The sequence below is a fragment of the Talpa occidentalis genome, unplaced genomic scaffold (assembly GCF_014898055.3).
Source record: "Talpa occidentalis isolate TD23 unplaced genomic scaffold, MPIMG_talOcc4v2.1, whole genome shotgun sequence".
Taxonomy (NCBI): Eukaryota; Metazoa; Chordata; class Mammalia; order Eulipotyphla; family Talpidae; genus Talpa; species Talpa occidentalis.
The window spans coordinates 105,958,865-105,975,639 of record NW_026555331.1 but is presented as its reverse complement, the minus strand read 5'-3'; the positions used below and the strand labels follow the sequence as shown (position 1 = coordinate 105,975,639).

The 16,775-nt window shown below is 41.8% G+C and overlaps 1 protein-coding gene across 2 annotated transcripts in view; it reads right to left on the bottom strand.

The window, feature by feature from the left end:
* CHN2 (chimerin 2) overlaps positions 1–10,893 on the bottom strand; it is a 251,210-nt gene extending 240,317 nt beyond the window's left edge. The window contains exon 1 of one of the 2 annotated variants that reach the window (XM_054692443.1): positions 10,509–10,893. In XM_054692443.1, the coding sequence (XP_054548418.1) occupies positions 10,509–10,557 (49 nt within the window). In that variant the 5' untranslated portion in view covers positions 10,558–10,893. The remainder of the gene's footprint in view (positions 1–10,508) is intronic. The other variant, XM_037509741.2, reaches the window with a different exon arrangement.
* Positions 10,894–16,775: the final 5,882 nt, after the last annotated feature.

Genomic DNA, 16,775 nt, shown 5'->3' with positions numbered 1-16,775 from the left:
AATCCACTTCTTTCTGTGTATACAGAGATACACAAATACACACAGGCACGTCCATATACATAACACCTGCATAAAGACATACAACAAGCATTTACATATGTTTGTATACACATATGCATATTCATGGCAATAAATCTCAGTACAAGACTATCAAATGGGAATTTTCCACACTGGTCAGATACAAAGTATATACCTTCTTCCAGTTTCTCTTTCCAACTTCATAGCATTGCCTTCCTTGGGAGGAGCGGTGGACATAAATCTAACAAGCAGATACGTAAAGTCTAAAATTATAGTGAAGTAAGTAAAAAAACAAAAACAAAGCACACAACCTGTATAAACAGGAGTCTGATGAAAGTCTCAACCTGTCCCTCTCTGTAGTATTTCATTTCAAAATCACTGCCCAGACCCAGAAAAATGAAGGGCAGCTCACAATGTCTGGGACTAAAACGAAACAGCGACTTGAGAATCAAGGCCGAACTAGGTCTTGGTACAGGGAGGGTAAGTGGTACTTGGTACAGCGGTGGCAAAGGCCACCGCTGGGGGAGACGCTGATCAGTGAATCAGTAGGTTTTGTTCTGTGATAAAATCTAGAATAGGCTCAGGGGAGTCATTCTTAAAGGTGCTGCCCAACAAAAATACAATGTGAGCCCCGTGTGTCATTTAAAATATCCTAGTAGCGCAATTAAACTGGTGGAATTAATTAAATAAACAGATGAAATTAATTTACATTTTTCTTTAACCTAATATCCCCAAAATATTATCATTTCCATATGCGATCAACATATAAAGTTATTAATGAGATATTCTGCATCCTTTTTGTTTTATACCAAGATTTCACACTCTGGCATGTCCTTTACACTTGCAACACATCACAATTCAGACTAGTCCCACTTCAAGGGCCCTGTGTCCCACGTGGCTACCTTCACAGGCGGTGCAGGTCTAGGTCTTGAAACCAGGCCCTTACAGGTCTGTGTTGCAGCTTCCTTATTCTAGTAGATGATGCAGAAAATTTACCCCAAAACTATGCTCTCTGCTTCTTCTTTACTTGTTATAAACACTGATCTCTCGGGTTTATTTCTAGGAAGTGAAATGATTTAAGAAAAAGCACTTTACAGTTTTGCTGTGACATTGTATGAAATAATGAGGAAGTGCTAAGTTTCTTTTCCTCAAGAAAGATAGGGCTCCACCAGAACTGAGGGTACAGAGGTCAATGATGGGGTGTGATGAAATCCAGGCAACAAGCTTCCAAAGAGAAAATAATTGCATAAGGTGATCCCTGTGATTCATAATGCCCTAATTTTATGGTCTGAGTTATGCCCGTAAGGAGCAAGTCACGAAGGCCAGTCCTCTGGCTAATGTGGTTTCCACGTCCTGTGGTTTCCATGTCTACCTCTTTTTTGACAAAGAAACTATCTTGCTTGATAGTTAGAAGGTACCTTCCACCTTTCCACTTTTTTATTGCTCTTGAAGGTGATTAACAGAATTTCTTGTTCCTGCATCTTCTCTGTAAGCCCGTCCTGCCCCCCAATTGAACATGCAGAAAATTCCAAAAGTTAGCTTTATTTTCTAAAAACCAGTGTATTTGCTTTGCCTTGTAAGTGCAAAATAATTCCAGACAAAGGGTTTGCTGAGGTCCAAGTTGGTGGAAAAATGCCTTTTGAAGAGCATCACTGGGATATGCTATTGGCAACCTGGGCCCATAGAGCCACAGTTTTCCCATTTTCTTTATGATGTTTTGAAAGAGATACAATGACAACATTCAGACTTCTTCTGGACATGGTGCTTTTTTCCTCTTTGAGAGTGAGATTACAATTCCCTGTGGGTTTCTTTTAAAAAGAAACGGAATTGCCATTAGGGGAACTAAAGACTATTTTTTAAAAAATATTTGAATCAATCCTCAGTACAAGAGGAGTTTACAAATATTTTACTCTCCCCACTATCATCTTCTAGCTACCATGCCACATTTCTCTCAACATTTCAAAAAAAAATACTTATAAAAATACAACTTACAAAATAGTGAATATAACCTAAGCAGCACAAGGAGTAAACTTAAGAATGGGAGCGCATTCTATCAAGTTTTCTAACCTTAGCTTATCAATTTTATATTACTAAGATTTCTGTGTTAGAAGTACTGACCCAGTATGCCAGTGCTGCAGTGCTGCCTAATAGAATCTTCCACAGAGTGATAGAAATGTTCCATTTTCACATTGGTAACAGGGTAACTGCTGGCTACCCGTGAAATGTGCCTAGTGCAACTGAGGAACTGATTATTTTTATTTAAATTGAAATAGCTATATATGGCTCATAGTCACCACACACAGCTATATATAATTCAAACAGCTATATAGTTAAAGCAAACCCTGGTCTATTGGCACAACGGCCTTGAGATCTAAAGTCCATTTAAAATACAAAGCATTTTATGACTTCTTTTTAAAAAATATTTAATAATTAAATAGAACAAACTCTATAAAGCCAGACAGAAGAAACACGTCTGCAAGAAATTCTCTAAGGACAATGCTACTCTTTAGGATGAGCCAGGAAGGAAGAATGAGTGCTAATGTTCTGGAAGCTTGGGTCCTGGGTAGCAGTCTGGGCTCCATTCCACCATCTAGCTCAGTGGCTTTGGGCAGTTCTCACGGTTCCTTGGACCCTTCCTTCTACATTGTTAGAATCTGCCAAATAACCTCCAACTTCCCTCCTCCCTCTAAACCTACAATAAAATGTAAACTTGATCCAGCTTGGGAGAAAAAAAAAAGTCTCAGGTAGAAACTGTGTGTGGTCCACCCAAACTCCTCTAATTTCAGTTTCTTTACTTTTTCAATTAAGCTATAAGCTAATAAATATATATTCTGCCACCTGAGGATTCAGAATCTGGGAGTTTTGTCAGGTGGTAACAAGACTTAACATATTCAGACAAAAATGGGATGTTATCTAAACTCCAGTAAAGAAAATCAACTGAATGCAAGGTAGTACTATTTTTTCCTCGTTTATTTTTTCTTTCATTTAGGACATTTTCAAACCTTCAGAAAAGTTGTAAGAATAATACAATGAACACCTATGTTTTCTTCACCTTATAAGACTAGTTTTAAATACAGACACCCAAAAAGTGTTCTCTCTACAGAGTGATGACCTTATGACACCTCCCAGTTCATAACAATGGCAAGAAAAAGTTACTGTATTTTCTCTATTAATAATGAACATACATGTCAGTTTAAATTTTGATGTCAGAAACTTTTTCAGCAGAGGTAAAAACAGAACCCCCCTGTGCCTCAAGTGGAAAAGCATTACCTTTTAAATTAGGAAGACTCTGCTCCAATCTTAGCCCCTCAAATCCTAGTCCTGAGCCCTCTCTGGATTTACTTATTGGTTTGCAAAATGGGATATGTCTCCCTTGGAGAAATATTGTGAGAATTGCATGCGATTAAGTAAACAGAATGGCAAGTAGCAGCCTCTCACTATTGTTACTTGCTTTTACAGTTGGCTAAGCATTTTCCCAAAGTGTACTTTAGGAATGACAACCCTGTGGGATAAACTCATCAGGTAGCACTATCTCTGGTTTATAGCCAAGAGGACCAAGGCACAGAAACATTAAGGAAAAGAGGGAAAGAAGGGAGGGAATTGGCATCCAAGGAGCAGACATGATGGCCTCAATGGGAGGCAATGCTTCACTCACTGCTGCCAATGCTCGCATCAACTCCAGGAAACAAGCTGTCACATCCTCAGTCTGCAGCAAAGTATTTAAGGCTCAGAGAGACAAATTTTACAGAGTGCCATATACAAGCCAGTTGCAGAACCTGGCTAGGTATATGGTTTAACTGCCTGCCTTAAAGGTCTGGAAGCCTTGGTTAAGTATTCAATGGCCCCGCTTAAAGGTTTAAGAGTCTTGGTTAATGGCTGAAGTGTTCTGACTAAGAGTTTAAGGACTTGCTTAAGGGTTTAAATGCTCTGGTTAAAGGTTTAAGTATCTAGATCTGATTCCAAGTTTAGGGCTCTTCCCACTGCCTCTGATAAAGATATGTTACCAGTGCAGGATTTCTACACTCAAAGAAGCAGACTGTTTCTCCAGAACTAGTTGGTTCCGTAAGGAAATGATGTCCAGATCTCTTCTTGGAAAAGTGTTTTCCCCGGGAGGCCCACCACGGCCAAGGGTGATCAGCAGTTTGCACAACGTGTAGGAGATATCTCAACTTCAGAATCTAATCAATGTAATTTTTAACCTGAAGTTATTATGACATTTAAATTGGGCTATTACCTAAATGCATTTGTAAGGTTATGTCTATGAGCTCTTACACACTGGATGATTTAAAATAACATTTTATACTGCTGAGGTTATATTGTGAATGGGTTAGGGTTGGGTGATTTTGACAGACCAAACTGTTGAAGCAAGGGAATGCTGTAATTAGACCACACTGTAAAGACTATGTTCAAAGATTAGCCCTCACAAGGGTGTTCGATTAATTATAACAGGGAAAAAGACAGGTTATTTGTACAAGCAGCTACCTGGCTGTGCCAGGGAGCATAGCTAAAAAGTCTTATTCACCACTTGGTAGTGCCAAGTCTTCAGTTTCAGACCCCAGTGGACAGCCACAGAGGTCCTGGGCAGAGCAGACTTTGGGGGCCTAGCACATCCTAACTGGGTTTTGCTTTAGCTACCAGGCTTGCTTGTTTGCTTGCTTTATGTATTTATGCATTCACTCATTCATTCATTTCCTTCACTGAGGTTACATTGGTTTATTACATTGTATAAGTTTTAGAGGTACAGGATACCTCTTCAGATGTATGTTAGCCAACGATACCCACCACCCAAGGCACAGATAGTCCCCCACCATAGTGCTTTGTGCCCCCTCCCCACTTTGTTCACCGACTCCCCCTTTTGTAAACAGTCAGACTCCAGGGTTTGTTATTGGTTTGGTTCTATCTGCCCCTTTGCTCTTTTTCTCCCTACTCCACATGTGAGTAAAATTACCTGGTATTTGTCTTTCTTGTTTGATGTACTTTGCTTAACATAATCCCCTCCAGGTCCATCCATGTTGTCACAAAAGTCAAAAGTTTACCTTTTTTTCTTTAATCGAAGAAGACTTTAAGTAAACCGTCATATTTGTTAGTAACTTTGACACATGTGAGTGGTTCTGCCATGCTAACCAGCCTGCATCAGAGACACTGGTCTCCATTTTGACTCTCTGGACAAAAGTCACATGAGAAACAGAATGCCAGCTTCCTGTCCCACCAGGCAAATGAATGAGAAGCAGGAAGATACTCAGAGGGTTTTTGAAAGTACTGACAGTAAAGTAGACCAAATGCAAGGCTTATGAAAAATATCTCTAGAAACCTGGCCATTACAATAACACTAAGAAAAGCAAAAGGAAAGGAGGAGGATGATGAGAGAAGGAAAGAGAAAGGAAAAGACAGAGCCGTTTGTTTTTGAAAATTAAATAACCTATTTTAGATGTCATGGGATTTGAATACATTCATAGAAGATAAATGATTGGTGGGTGATAGATGAATGCTATTAATCATATGCCTATCACTAGATCCATCTCTTTCTCTGCATCTAACTATCTCAGCAGGAATCCTGATCTGGTAGAAAACTCTTTACCAAAACATATGATGTGACAATGCTCATATAGAGGTTTTCAATCCAGTGTCCATTTATTTTCACCATTGTACAAAATCAGAAGGCCCTGCTGAGCAGCAGACGGTCCTCAGCAGGCCTGACATTCAGGCCAAGGCCCGGGGGCCAGCTCAGAGAACACAGTGTCCTGTTAGACCCCACACAGAGTGGCCTCAGAAAGTACCTGGTGTTTGTATCCCCCAAAACATGAACAAAAATGGGTACATTCAAAACACTTCATGGGGGAGTGGGAGTAGGGGGATCTGGCATTTTAGCAAAAGTTCACACATTTGTGCATCCTTGCCAAACACTGCAACATACTGTTATGCCTTTCTGTTCAGATTCTCTATTATGGGGTTCATCTGGGTTACCACAAATGGACAGTGAAAATCTAATGTTAGAATATGGCGTGGAAGGGTCTCCAGAAAAATAACAAGGAGCAACAGTCATCTGAGAGCATAATTTCCTCTTATGGGGTTAATTTCAGCTTCATGATTTTTTTGGAAACCATAACATGTGTGTGTGTGTGTTTTAAAAGAACAGTGTAATCAAGTCTTTCTGCTAGACAAGGTATTAAGAAACCTAATTACCAGCAGTTATCACTAAAACAAAAGGGAAATTTTTTCTTTCACACATAATCGAGTACTTTTGAAGACTCCAAAGGTCCAAGAGAAGATTTCTCATTGTGAATGTTTATTTCAATCAAGGTATCCTGTTTTGTATTATGAGATCCATGGAGCTTCTAATTACATGTATCTAAGTCATGGCAGCACTGTTATAATAGTTTTACATCCTGCATCTAGAAATATAAAAGATTTGTATATGTCACTGGTTGTGACCTCCCAATAATGAGTAATGAAAATTGTTATTTATCATTTCTAGGATCAACACCACTGTGACAGCAGAAAATTGCATTATTTACCTCAACCACATTACTGTTATACAATCTGGAGAAACAAATCCTTCAAACTATCCGCAAATGTTCTTTTCCCAATTGAGATTTTGATGGTTCTGAAAATAATACTGATTTTTACCTTTCTCTATTTGCATTTTAATTTAAAAAACCATGCCAATATCTTTTCTATAGTACAGTGTTTATATTCGAAAATCTTCTTATCTGAGAGTCCCTTTAATATTTGATTCTTAAACCTTGTTCAGTTACTGAAACATCTCATAGCTTCTTTATTTATTATTTTTCATGAGTTGATTTTTTTCTTCACTATGAAATTATCCATTTGGAAATCACATTACTAACATGCAAAAAGTTTTTACTTCAATTATAAAAGCAAACATAACTCATGATTAGTAAGAAGACTATTTTGCAAATCAACCATTGTTTATTTCAGAATATAATCAAGTACCCAGCTAGAGTAAAAGCCTAAGGACAGGATTTTTTTCCAACTTAAAATAATAAAGGTAATCAAACTTTCCTTCCAATCTAGGTGATTGTGAAATTTAATTACAGCTGTTAGCGTTAAAAAAGGGGAAAGCAATTTATTTTACACATAATTGAATATTCCAGAAGAAAATTTCTAAAGAGTTCTCAGAAAATGTATTTAAAACTAATTTCAACCTGATTATTTTATTTGTTATGTCTCAGTTGGCAACGTAGAATAAATCACACTCTTGGGTGATGTGGTTTGACAACAGCAAGTGAGAACATATTCTCAGGAAAATCAGACAACTTTGAGTCTCATACTCAGTGAATGATCAGATCTTTACTCTGTGCAAACACAACCACACCTATATCTGCCATAGCTTTAAACAGAGGTTTGCCCCATATGGTGGGAATTCACCTCTCCATACGCTGGACACTATGACTATCCTTTTATAGTACTCAATTGCCCAAACATGTCCCAAAACTCCAGAGCTGTTTCATCAAACCCAGTGCTAACTGGAACCTCCTTCCTCAGCAGGAGCGAATGATCTAGCAGCTCTGCAGTCAGTGCAACTTAGGACCAAAAGCCTAACAGTCCAGGTGACCTCCACTCATTCCTTTAAACTAAGGTAGTCACTTTCTTCCCTGCACTCTACATAATTCACTTTCTCAAACTGGAATATAGAAGGCTATTTGCTTGTCTATCTCTGCTGCTGGAGGGTGAGAGAAACACTCTTGATTCATCTTTCTAGTCCAAAAACTTAGGACTAGGCCTGAAACCTAAAAGACATTTAACCCAACAGATGCTTTTTAATGAAGTTCAACCCTCAGGATCAAATTTAGCCCACAAAATAAGAGGCAGATCCTAAGTGTGTTAGAATAATTTCTGCACCTACAGTCTGCGCCAATGAGTGTCTTCTTTTTCATTCCTCAGAGGAGCAAGTTTTTCACACCAAGCTCTTACTAAGTGCCACCCCTGTGCTAAATGTCTGCACACATTATCTCATTCAATCCCACAACATTCTTCTGAGTTAGGTTCTTTTATTAGCATTAGCCTCATTTACAGACTAGGAAACTGAGGCTTGGGGAAGTTATGTAACTTACTCCAAGTTATACAGCTGGTAAGTGATTGAGTCAGAACTCAAGGATGGCTCTGATCTCAAAGACTTCAGAACTAGAAGAAATCCTAAAAGTATCTTCCTCACTGAATCTCCTTAAAACGGAGTCTTGTAATTTATTTGGTACACAGTAGGCCCTAGAAAAGGGTGATTAATGGATTGATGGAGTGCTCTAATTTCACAGGCTCTGGCCTTTGCCTGGGAGAACCCAGCTGCCACCACAAACAGGCTCTATTCTTTCCTGCCCAACACCTCTCACAGGTGTGAATTGTTTGTGTCATCTGAATTATTCATGATCCACAAGGCAGTTAAGTGTGCTTAAAAAGAGAACTATGGGTTCTCGTATTTTCAAGACAAAGTGCCTGATTAATTGGTGAATCAGGCAATATAAGCTCATAGGTGAGCTGATTCACACCAATAATACTATCTCCATGCTCATTTTTGAATTTCAGATTTCATACTGTTTCCCAGTTTTCATTAGGATTTAAAATAATGGTAACTAAGGCAGGAAAGAACCATCATATGCATCACTATCCTATCTGCAAAGCAATTACCATCATGTAAAGCTTCTACTGCACTGCTTCAAACCCTTGTATTCTTCCTAAGGCTGAATCAGGTTTTCAATCAAATTTCTTAAGCTATATCAAGATCTGAAGATTCAGATGGCCACTGCATCTATGATTTGTGCCATTAGCAAAGCATGTGACAATATTGCCTTCTTCCTCCCTCCTTTCCCTTCCTCGTCTCTTTCCTCCCCCTTCCCAGTTCATTTTCTACTGGGCAGCTTTCAGAAAGGGATAACCATATGCTAATGGTAAGCCAACATCACTGTATTTTAAATTCAATGTTAGTCAACCAAAATGAATTGAAAAGCAGCAGCAGTGGTTTGGGGGTACTAAAAATAAGCTATAGCATTTGCTGAGTTCTCAGAATTAAAACCACAGGCGGTCAACTTGTTGCTGCTCTTAATAAGATATGACTGTTCTGCCCGATTGGCTGCTACTACCAGAAACTTGAACTATATCTGATGCCTAACGACACTGAGCTTTTGATTATTTAGCAGTGATCTAGAAAGGAAGTGCCATTTCCCTGGAACTAAGCCTGCCAAAAGAGATAATAGATGGTTTTCACATGATTGCATTGTGCCACATCACAATTGCACCTTAGTCAAATTCACCTTGCACTTATGATTTAATTAGTGACACATCCATAGATATGGTTCCTTTATGACTGAGTTGCTGTCCAAGCCCTCCAACAAGGTGTTTCCTACTGTGAGCTGAATTTTTGGATATAATTTAAAATACAGACACAATAGAAATTAACACAGTATTATTATATTGAACTTTTCCATTAGGACATCAAGACCATCTTGCTCCCCAAATGCTGTTTATTAAAGTAAATGTCTTATCGGTTATCCCTTATGGGGGTTTGTCAATAAAGTTTTCAATGACCAGAAATAGAGAAATTCTACCTAATGCATCATTCTGATTAGAAGCCTGTCATACACAGACACCAGTGGGTCTGCTCCTATTGATTCCCCTCCTTCAGATTCATTAGTAATTTTTTCTCTTCAATTAGGTTTCTGACCAACCACAAAATAAAAACTGAAAGAAACCCTCCCTTTGCTCAGCCGCATATGAAAAAAAAATGTAAATCTGGAAAGTAAAATTGCAGAGCTTGTATTATTAAAAAAAAATCTGAGAGGTCACAGAAATATCTCTCTCTCTCTCTCTCTCTCTCTCTCTCTCTCTCTCTCTCTCACACACACACACACACACACACACACTTGTAACAGGCAAATTGTCAGCACAGAGGTTGGTCTTGACCTTCCGTCCCTTAACTTGCTTCAATCAAACCAGAAAGACTGAATCCCTTCATTACTTCTATTTCAAACCCATGCCCAAAGCGTGTGTCTCCATGGAGCTAATTTCTGAAACAAACAAAGAAAACCAAGTCTACCAGAGGCGAGGGTTTGCTCCCCTCAGCTTTGGATGAGGGCATCCAGCGCAGCGGGTGCCACACCACAAGCGGGGCCAGGAGTCCGGCCTCACCCTAACCTTCCCCGGCCCGCCAGCCCGGGTCCCAGCTGCGCCAGAAAGTGTGAGCCTGCCTTGCTCTTTTCGCTTCTCGCCTGCTGTTCCTCAAGTCCCCAGAATACCCGCGTCCGAGCACGGAGGCGCCACCGCTCTCCCACCTCTGCGCTGTCAAATGTCAGGCGCGGGGGTACTGTGGGCACCGAGGGTTCTAGCAAACCAAACAGGAGTCACACCGGACACCTGCCCTCACTCCGAGAGCGCGGGCAGGATGGCCACAGGTAGGCTCAGTCTAACCCAGAGTCCCGGGCGAGGGCAGGGGGCTGGAGCCCCGGCGCGGCAGCCGCACCCGAGGGGCTGAAACTCACCAGAGGACACCGAGGAGCCCGACAGGCTGGAGTTGCTGGACGCTGCCATCTCGGCGCGCTCGGCGCGTCGCTGCTCAATCAGCCCCGGTGCGGGCACCGCAGCCGCTGCCCTCGCCTGACGGCTCCCAGCCTCCGCGGCCCCCAGCCCATGGCAAAGTCCTGGGGACGCGCAGAAAGCACCAGCCTCCGGACTCTGCCTGCACTTCCTGCTCCACCAGATGACGCGCTGCGCCGCCGCTATTTATTTGTGGTTTCCGTCCCTCTCAGCGTCTTTGCACGCTTTTCTCCGGGTGTCTAGGGGTAGGTGAGGACGAAAAGAGGTCCAGGGGCGGCCGGGGCGCGTTGATGGTGGCGCCCCTCGAGCCCCAGCTGCGGTCCGCGCGCCCCTGCGCGTGGTTGGGACCAGGGCGCCCGCGCGGCCCGGAGCCGTCCGCCAGCTCCCTGCACCCTCCGCTGGGCTCCCGCCTCCCTGGCTGCACTTCGAGCAGCCCGGGCAAAGGCGGCGGGAGACAGACAGACAGAGCGACCTCCCCCTTCTCCCTCCGCCCCAACTCCGCTCGCGAGCACACAAAGGAAGGAGAGGAGACGCGGGAGCTGCGGGGCTGGTTCAGCTGCCGCTGGCTTGACAGCTCCCTGCCACCCCGACTGGAGAGGGAGGCTTCGGACTGCAGGGCGGGGGGACACTAGACCCGGGAGCAGGACCTCGAGGTGCCGGGGAGGCCGCCGGGGGGCGCGGAGTGAGCGCTGCTGCCGTGCGCGGCACTGCTCCAAGGGTTTGAAGGCAACTGTGGGTGGAGGGGGGGGGGCAGGTAGTGGAGCTGGCTGCGCTCCACCAAGCTACCAACCCGCCAAACAACCCGGATGGGGGATCCAGAGGGCAAAGTGGGGTCACTCAGGACACAGTGTTAAGCTGAAGCTGCCTTGGGATGCCAGGGGAGTCCGTGGAGTGCTCTTTCTGTACCCCCTCCAAATTGTCCTTTGTTGCTCCGGAGCTGATGGTCCCTGCCCTGCAAGAAGGTGCGTTTCCTAAAACACCCTCAAAGCTAGCCACCTAGCCAAATCCAGCTGCATTTAAGTACCCCAGTCAGGGACCGTACCCCCGCGGATCCATTTGCCTTCTAAGAAATAGAGACGTTCCAAATATGTCATCGGGCCCACACAAAAGCCGAGTGTCAAAGAGAAAGAGGTTCTCTGACTGTGCCTTGCAAAGAATCCTCACAAAAGACTTAAGACTTGGCAGCAAGTCCGACTGCGCCCTTTCAGAGTAAGGAACTATTCAGGTGTGAGAGAGGAAGAGACTGCAGCAAAAGGTGTGCGCCTTCTCTCTATTTAAATCTAAATTAATTTCACTGGGAGGAAATATCATGCAGATTTTTTTTTAAGTCTATTTCACACTCCCAGTAGGGTAATCGGTTCTTTCAATCCTGAAGCAACAGAAATTGAAATTTGAACAGAAATTGTTAGATCAAAGGGGAAAAGCAAACATTAAAGGAATGAAAGTACTCTCATTATGTAGCAAAGTGGAAGGTGCTCACATTGGGGTAGTTCAATTTTTTAAAACATGGTTAAAAGGACATAGTCAATTTAGAAATTATCAGGAGTGACACAGGAACAGCTGCCAGTCCTAAGGGGTCCACATCAACCTAGCACCTAACACACAGTGAATAATAAATGTCGAATCACAATATGCACCCATGTCACATTATCTAGTTTATTTAAACTATTTTTTAATCTTTCCTTTAGGATACCATCCCAGTGTGTTTCCCCAATAAGGCTGGCTGGCTGGCTTTCTTTCTTTCTTTCTTTCTTTCTTTCTTTCTTTCTTTCTTTCTTTCTTTCTTTCTTTCTTTCTTTCTTTCTTTCTTTCTTTCTTTCTTTCTTTCTTTCTCTCTCTCTCTCTCTCTCTCTCTCTCTCTCTCTCTCTCTCTCTTTCTTTCTTTCTCAGCTATTGAAGAGTTGAACCTTCTTCAGTCACACTGCACTATGTCTTCCTGACCTCATCTACATGGAACTTGAAACATCCCAGTCTGGTACAAACACCTCCACACTCCCCATTTTTCCTCATTCTGTGCAATGCATCCTTGAGGAAGCTTAATGTGGAAAACTCTGAGGACATATGTTCCATCATCACAACCTTGATACCTCTATCAAAATGGAAATTCCTGTTTTCTCAGAGTTTGCTGATTTAAGTCAATATGTACTTGTTTGACTAGTAATCTATATATGCCTCCATCTTTAGATGGTGGACCACCTGCCTTGGCTGTTTCATTGAGTGGAGTGACTACGATTTGGACTTTGAAGAAAACAACACCATGGTCCAAACTCTGGTTCTGCAACTTATTAGCTATGTATAAATTACTTACACACTGAGCCTCAGTTTCTCCACTTTCTCTATGATAACTCAGAGTTGTGAAGTTTAAATGAGATGATGTTCTAAAGCCAGAGTGTACCAGATATATAGTTCATGTCCTGTAAGTGATTGTAAATTGTCTACTGGAAGATTGAATCTATGATTTAAAAAACATTCACTTTTTCCATTGCATCTTGTAGCTAACTAATCAGCAGTGACTTGTTTTACCAGGGGAATGTCTAATCGTTGACCCAAGGTTTATGTCTTTCTTGTCCCAAATTAAGCAGTATGCAACAGGTTTCATTATTTACCCCTGAAGTCTCATAACAAGATGTCAACTTCCATTTCTTCATTTTGGATGATAACATTTACCTTTATAGGCTGTATAGTCATTAGTGAGAGAAAATAAAGCATGGTCCTGCAAAGTAGATTACTTTTTTTTTTTAAAGATTTATTTATTTATGCATACAAGACCTGAAGTGTAGGAAAGAGGTGTTAGGGGTGAGAGGATTCACCAGAGACAGTGGGGAGCAGAACAGGCAGATCTACTCAAATACACTGTTGAGGGGAGCAGTAGGCAAGAAATCTGCTTTCCTATGTCCTCTCAGGCATCTTTCACGTTATGAAGGCTCAAGTTGAACACACCTTCTTGGCAAACTTCCCTAGCCCCCAAATCAGAAGCCAGCTCTCCTATTGAATTCTCCTAGTGCTTGCTCTGTATCTCTCAATTGACCATCACTCTGTCTTGTTTTAATGGTAATTTGGCAACATTTCATCTCCCTAATCTGTTAAAAGATTCCTGGGGGCAATTTCCTGGCCTAGTCAACCTTTGTATTCCCTATCATTCTTTGCACATAATAGTTGCTCAATAGATATTTATTGAATAAATGAGTAAACTAAGGAACAAATGGATCCATAAATGGTTCTCATGTAAGCCAATTACTTTTCGCATTAGTAGCTCTGACCACCAAGCAACAAGACAATGAGTCACCTATCTGGAGCACAAAAAGAAGTTGATGGCAGCAAGGCTATTATGCTGTGAAAAGAAAAACTGAAATGGTGAAAATATAAGAATAAAATGTTGATGGAGTGAATGTTTGCAATCCCCACTCCCCCCCCCCCATCACTGGCTGTTTATAACCAGTATAATTTATTGTTTACAGAGTAGCTCTTACGTTGTTACTGTAATTTGTTTATTTTTGCTGTACTGTTCCTTTGAAGTTTGAAAGCAGACATGAAAACACCACAGGGTGACTGTGGCTGTTGCTCAGTGGGAACTGAGCTCCCACTTTTCAGGCACTCTGGGGTGTTTCTTTGTGAAGGTCATTCCTTTTCCCTGCTAAGCACAGAATGAAATATACCTTACTTTCAAGATTAATCCAGTAGCCGGCATTCACTGGAGAACAGTGGGGCTATTTGTCAACTAGCTTTAAATATTTTATGACACATACTCCACTGTACCCTGAAAATTGTTCCTTTTGCCATCAATTTCTCAACATGGATATACTCTTAGTTGTGGTGAGAAATAACACCCTGCATAGTTTAAGCCATGTTTCTAGTACAGAGATGTCTAGTGTTGTTAAAGAGAGCATTGACTCTTTGGGGTGATATCAGGCAGAACTAAAAGAAGCAGCTAAGGAATGATCCATTTCCTCAGCAGAGGTGTACAGGCAGCTGCGGTGGGCTTACCAAGGTGACAGCTCAGACGCAGGAGGTAGCAGCCTTCCCTCTGAACAAAAGGAATATACACCTGGGGTGCAGACAAAGGGAGGCTGCCTCAGCTACCCAATTCCCAGTTCACTTCGCCTGCTGCTGGGGACCCCTAGTGGCGACACGTGTAGCAGCACAGGTGCTCCTGAAAGGCCTGGCTGAGCTGCTGAGACCTTTAGGCCACTGAGCTTCCAACGGTAAGTCACATATAGGCATACACTTAGGTCCCTCCATCAGCTACACCCCTTTGACTTGAAAGACAGAAAGGAGAGAAATGAGAGTTTTTCCTTCTTTCTGAAGAAAAAACAGTCCGTGTTCAGAAACTCAGTGACAGAATTCAAAAACTCCTTGAATATGTTTCCTTCTGCATGTTGCATCTTCGGCTTTGTGCCATGACATTTGAGATGATAAAAATCTTTTGTGCCTGCCATGTCCTGCGAGAAATTCAGGATGAACTAAAATGAAGAGAGCTCAAAGCCTGCTCTGAGCAAAAGTGTGATATGAGTTTTTTATGCCTTCTGGAGTACCTGTGACTATGCTTTTTTAATATCCAAATTTGCTTGCACAAGTTTCCAATAGATTTATTCTCTGCTGTTTGTTCATTTATGTAGGCATTAATTAATCCAGTCATATTGAATTAATTCATCCATTCATTTCATATGGGCAGAAACAAATGAAAGTACATCCTGCCCCAGGGTCCCCTGCAACCTGATGTCCTCCATGGACATGGACATGTCAGCTGGGACAAGGTTTTAAGCTACACAGATGATCCCTAGTTGGGGATTATTGGGAATTATAGGTACTACCTATGTTGGTCAAGACATCCTGTTTGGCAGATTTTTTTTTTTTAAAGATTTATTTATTTATTTTACACAAGAACCGGGGTACAGGCCAGATGTGCAGGAAGGTGAGAGGATTCCAGAGACAGAGCAGGGAACAGAACAGGCACACCGATGAAATACCCTGCTGAGGAGAGCAGCGGACAAGGCAGGAGAGGTCTGCCGTGCCATGTGGGACTCTCGCCCGCCGGCCAGGATTGAACCGGTGCTGCAGAGGCTGCAGACAGCCTCACAGCGCGGCTCTCAACTGCCTGCTCCACCAGGGGAGGCCCTGGCATATTTATTTAAATAAAACCTCCAAAATCAAATCAAGCCTCAGTGTCTTTTTCGATATTACTGGCATTCTTTCCTCTATAGTTTTAGGTTGTCAGTTTGGAAAACTAAAAGATACTCTGAACATTCTATGTTCTCATCCCTCAGAAAAGTTCTGAATCAATATTTTCATCTCCCCCCCCCACCACACACACACACACATACACACATTGGTAGCTAATAGATTCAACAACAAAAAAGGGCAAAAGAACAATGGCAGAAAGCTAACAGACACAATTATCTGGGTCTGGGTCAATCTTCTGATAACATTTTAGTTTTTTGCAAATATTCCATACTGATTATAAAACAAACATAAAGAAGTGATTCTGGAAAAGTTTAAGGTGTTTCTATGGAACCAGACAAAGTCAGACTCCATCCTCATTTGTCATGGATCAGCTGTATGACTTTGAGCAAGTGACTTAACTTTAGTTTCCTGATCTTGGAAATGGGGTTAATCATTCTTTCTTCATCACATTTTTGAAGACTAAATAAAATAATAGATGTGATACTGTGTTTAATGCACAGAATCCCGGTTAGAAGTTCTGCGTATCTATTCCTTAAAGTGTAGCATACTTACCACCTACTTTTACAAATAGGAAGGTAAATGATCCATCTCTACCTAATACCCCTATGTTACATCACCTATATGAGAGTATATTAAGACACTCGATAGAGCCGTGGGCGTTGGAGAGAAATCCCAGTTCTAATCCTGATTCTGCTACACGTTGTCTGGCAACCTTGGGCAGGGAACTTGACATTTCTCATTCTTGGTCTCTTTATCTGTTAAAATAAACATGGAAATACCACATCATTATATATTAATGTCCAGCACATATTTGACTATGTAGTTCCTGGAAAGAGAGTGATGTTGTAGGGGCTGAGTGGTATGAGTTATAAAAAAGTACACTCAAGTTTTTCTTCTTTCTCTACCAGACACACACACACCACCACCACCACCACCATTACCACCACCACCACCACAAGATGGTAATGACTCATATTTCCCCACCAATCTCCTTGAATAAGAATCCTGGCAGAATTTGAAAGTAGGCTTCA